The 5073-nt window shown below is 40.2% G+C and overlaps 1 protein-coding gene across 1 annotated transcript; it reads left to right on the top strand.

The window, feature by feature from the left end:
• The first annotated feature begins 251 nt into the window (after positions 1-251).
• On the top strand, positions 252-2513 carry LOC121801906 (probable E3 ubiquitin-protein ligase RHY1A). Its single transcript, XM_042201367.1, has 3 exons — positions 252-659; positions 1314-1504; positions 1892-2513. Exons 1-3 carry the CDS (start codon positions 402-404, stop codon positions 2331-2333), a joined length of 891 nt encoding a protein of 296 aa, XP_042057301.1. The 5' UTR covers positions 252-401; the 3' UTR covers positions 2334-2513.
• The last annotated feature ends 2560 nt before the right edge of the window (positions 2514-5073 follow it).

Below are 5073 nucleotides of genomic sequence, written 5' to 3'. Positions count from 1 at the left end.
CAGATGGAGTATATGAAGTTATATTATTATTAATATCATTAATTTTATAAATTATTAGTTAATGCTCAATTTTCTATTTTATTTAGTTTGATGTTGAAGTTGGAGTAGTTAATAGTATCAATTTTTAGCTATTCAAATCAAAATAAATTTATTAAAAGTTATGTAACACAAATTATGCTATGCTTTTTTTATTATTTCATGTTGAATTAAAGCTAAAAGAGTTGTAACAGTAGCCAGTGATAGATTTTAAGACAAAACAAAAGTGAGATTAGAATTGGATGCCCCCAAAATTTCCCCCAAACTTCCTCTCTTACCTCAAATCTACCTAATTTCTCTCAAACTTCAATCTTCAACTGCCATAACTGTTTTTCCATTGGAAATCTGCTGCTAATCGGAGTTGCATGACGAGCGCTTCGGAGCTTTTCTACCAGCGGAGGTCGCGAATTGGGCGTCATTCCGATTCATTTGGCGTTGGGTCGGATTTGGGCTCTCCACCGCCGCCTCTCTGGATCAATCGCCGCCGCCGCAACAACAGCAACACTGTCGGAGGAAATCACAGCCGCCGAGATCGTTTCGATCCGGACGGCTGCAATCCGTTGCGCCGCTCTCTTCATCACCCGCGCCAGACCTCGTTTCATCGCTCTTCTCATCCACCTCCGGTGAGTATTTCTTTTACCTTTCGTTGCGATTATTGCAATTCATGTAACAATTAGGGCTAAGTTTGTGGAGTATGTTGCGGTTGGAGTTAGTAGCATAGAGCCCTGAGATTGAGCATTGCCATTTCTTGTTTAAGTGCTTATCGTCGCGCAAACCTCTATACGCACCAGTCAAATACAGAGCAAGGATAGCTAATTGCGCATGAGTTCACCTGCTTGTCTTCTAGTGAAATCTCACTTTGATTTCGGAGATTGGACCATAGGTTGGGATGTGGGTCGAAAACACACTAATTGCGCATGATTTCAGCAATTTCTTTTCCAATTCCTTAATTTCACTTTGCAAGCAATAGCTGTTTATATGGCATGCTCTGATTCTAAACTTTGGAATTTTCCTGCTCTACATTTATTTAATACTGTGAAATGTTTACTCTGTATATGCCAAAACAATAATCTGGTTGAGTGGTTGTGGGATATAGAACATATTCATTTAATCTGTTTCAATAGCTCAATAGTGACTATTGTTATAGTATGATATTATCAGTGCCTCCTAGTGTTGGTTTTTTTTTTATGTGTAAAATTTTCCATCTACCGTAGAAATACTTCTCAAGGAGAAACCTTTCTGAACCATTGGCTGTCATATCCTTTCATTATGAACAGGAACGTGAAACGGTTCGACCTGAAGATGGCAACCACCTGTTTTCTCCAGGAAATGTTATCCATCCTGAACCTCAATTTAATCCACAAGATAGGCTGTCATTAAGTGGGAATGACAGGCTTCCTGGAGCCGTGCTGCTTGCTAGGGAAAGACTTCTGCAACGACTGAGAGGTGTTACACTCTCTGGTAGCAGGTTAGTTCAGATGTTTGAAACCCCACCCTCAGCATTATTTGTGTCAACTAAAGTAAACTGTAAAACTCATAATTGTGTCAACTAATTGTTTGCACACTAGTCATTAAACCTTACTATTGCATAATTATGTTCCCGAACTTTTTCTCTGTATTTTTTATTCCTTCTACTCCACAACAACTCTTATTCTGCTGAAAATGTATGTTCGTAAGGACACTTAACTTTTGATTCATGATTTGAGATTCTAGCCCATTTACATCTTTAAGTGTTAACCTTCTTGAAGCCCTTTCATGTCATTTAATTTGGTGACCTCACACCATTAAAGCGAATTTTGTTTCTTACAGTTTGTATTAGTGGCTTTCTAATTGGTTACTATGCTTCATTGTATAGGCGGAGTAACAGGAACTCATCTAGTAGCCAACATAGTGACTATGCAATGGGGGATGACTTCAGGCTCGTGGATGCTGGGGATTGGGAAACAGAAATATCTAGGGAGTGGCTTGCAGCAGCGGCTCCCTTACCCAGTTCAGTTGTCCAGCATCTGAACAAGAGGCCTCCAGGACTTACTCAAGAGGCATTAAGCTGTTTGCCGGTCGAGATATTCTGTGTCACAGAGGAAAGTGACGAACAGCACGTGTCTAGGGCATCGAGAGAGTGCAGCATATGCCTGGAGAGTTTCTTGGTGGGAGATCAGCTGATATGTCTACCGTGCGGGCACAGGTATCATTTTTGTTGCTTGGACCCCTGGGTTCGGACTTGTGCAGACTGCCCATATTGCCGTAGGAGTATTAATGTAACTTCTGGCAGAGTTAAAAAGGATCCAGAATGTTGATCTGTTAGAAGGTCTTGTCTAATGCCATACACTAGCTTTTTCATGTCTGTGTTAGTGTGTTGTGATCGTTCTTCTATTGAGAAATCTTGCCTTGTAATTTTTTGTTTCTACCCTGACACCTAATGTGACTCGAACACACTTGTTCCTCTTGTGAAGTAACACTTTTACTGCATTATGTTATGTTGGTGACTTGAATATATAACTGGAGTCGCATGTGGCTGGTTTGTAATTGTCGGCCATCATCCGTTTCGTCTGACATACCATTCCCATTAGTAAATGATCGCTTAGCATCGTTTAATTACCGTACTTTATAAAGATTAACTACCAGATGTTTGCAGGCAGCCCTAATGTTAGTCCTACTTATACTGGTAAGCACTCTATGTTGTAGCAAGTAAATGCAGGTCGTCGAATCGGGAAGCAGCAGGTGGTTTGGGGGATATTCAACCCAGGACAGGACCCACCGGGTGTGTCGTGTTTCATGTTTCAGCGAGGTGGATTTGGACAGGTATGATCTGAAACTTCTAAGAATAATAAAGGCTTTTAAAGTAAACAGAGAGATTGGTAGCCCAGTTGAATGATTCAACATTTGGTTTGTCCCCTGAAAATGATATGTGTAACAAACAATATCATGAAAGCACCCTTCCTTGACTACCTTGTAGTAATAATCAACTCAATTAGTTTTTCATAGCGACTCTCTGTCCCACTCACAAATCACAATCCATTTTTCTTTGCGACTCTCTGCTTCAACCTTTAACGGCTGGATTATTGATACGAAAAATAATTCCTTCTTAGAGCACCCGCAACGCGTGCCGTTGCGGTGCCTTATTTCGTTCCGGAGGAACGGAACCGCGGCGGCACGCGTTGCAGCCGCCCGTGTCGTCGCCATTCCGTGCCGGGTGCCGTTCCCGCGAGACGCGGCACGACACGTTCCGCCACGCGCCGAGGCGGCCTCCCATTCGACGCATGACGCCCACTCGCTGCCCAACGAGTGGGCGTCGTCACGGTGACGCAATAATTCAATTTTTTTTAAAAAAATTCGAATTTAATAAAAAAAAAAAAATTTGCAACGGTATTCTTACCGTTTTTTTTTGCCGTTATTTATTTATTTTTTTAATTTATTTACTCTATAAATACTCCTATTTCATACTCATTTCACTCACAAACACACATCTATTCCTCTCAAATCCTCTCTATTTCCACCCCAATTTTCATCTCAAATCAACTCTGTTTTTCTTCTCCCAAATTTAATCAAACTAATGGATCCTTTTGAACAAATGCGTCAATTATTGGAACAATCACTTGAAGAAGATCGACGACGGGAGGCGGAAGAAGCCGCGCCGCCCCAACGACGCTCCCGTACACACCCGACTCTAGCGCACACACCCAACTCCAACAGGATCTAATTGAGCACATTTGGGCAAACTTTGGTGGATGAAATTATTAAAATTGTGTACTTTTATTTTTTTAGGATTTTAATCGTGTGTTTTTTACTTTTTTAAGTTTAAGTTGTAACTTTGTTTTAATGTTGTGTGTTTTTTAATAAAGTGTGTTTATTTTTTATTAAAGTGTGTTTGTTTTAATTGAATTGAGTTGGAAATAAAAATAAAAAATGAAATTGAATGAATAGTAATTTAAGGAACGGAGGGTTGCAGGTTCCGTTCCTTAGTTAAGGAATGGAGTAAAAAAGTACAGTGGGGCCCGCAAATAGTAGTTTAAGGAACGGTTTAGGAACGGTATAGGAACATCGTTGTGGATGGCCTTATACTCTTAGGTGGCGTTCGGTTGTCATGACTAATATCATGAGATTATCCATCTAGGATTAAGTTGTGGAATTATTTTAGTTGGAGGGGGAGGCTATGACTAATTATCATGAGACTATCCATCTAGGATTAAGTTGAAGGGTTCAATTTTATGAACAAACATGATACATATTTAATCATGAGATTTAATCTTGCCAACCGAAAATGCTTGTAATAATTTCTTTATACAAAAAAAAATATATGTTAAGAATAACACTCAGTCACAAAAAAAGCAATAAAAAATATGTTGAGCATAAGAGCATCTCCAATGGCATAGGACATCCAATAGCCCTCACATAGCCTTCCCACTGCCACATCATCAGCACTAAAATCCTCCTGCCACATCATCTGGACATGCAACTGGACATCCAATAGCCCTCACATAGCCTTCCACATCACTAACAATTATATAATTTAATTTACAATTGTAGCAACATACGGAATTTAATTTACGAGACAAATACAGGAAAATTGAATAATACTATTAAAGTTTAAAAAAGTACAATAATTTTAAAAAATGTACATTTAAAAAATGTACATTTAAAAAAATTACATGCAATTAAATTAAAAATTAACGCCTTGCAATCCTCCGCGCCCACAACTATTCAATTAAATCCTTTTGGAGTCGAATATGAGCATCCGTCTGACGCATGTCGGCATTTGCTTGGAGGAGGGCTTCTTCATCGTGAGGTACCCCACCTCGTACGTTGGCGGCGGCGACGCCGTGGCTTGGACCGGCTTCATTATCGTCGTTGGCCCAATCAGTCAGTTGTACACCTTCATCTTCGACAATCATGTTGTGCATGATAATACAAGCGTACATTATATCAGCAATGCAGTTGACATGCCACAAACGCATTGGTCCCTTAACTGCAGCCCATCGAGCCTGAAGCACACCAAATGCGCGCTCCACATCCTTTCGCGCCGACTCCTGCCACGTC

Source organism: Salvia splendens, chromosome 5 (genome assembly GCF_004379255.2).
Source record: "Salvia splendens isolate huo1 chromosome 5, SspV2, whole genome shotgun sequence".
In the NCBI taxonomy this organism is placed as follows: Eukaryota; Viridiplantae; Streptophyta; class Magnoliopsida; order Lamiales; family Lamiaceae; genus Salvia; species Salvia splendens.
The sequence above is the reverse complement of the archived record's forward strand: the minus strand, read 5'-3'. Positions and strand labels throughout refer to the sequence as shown.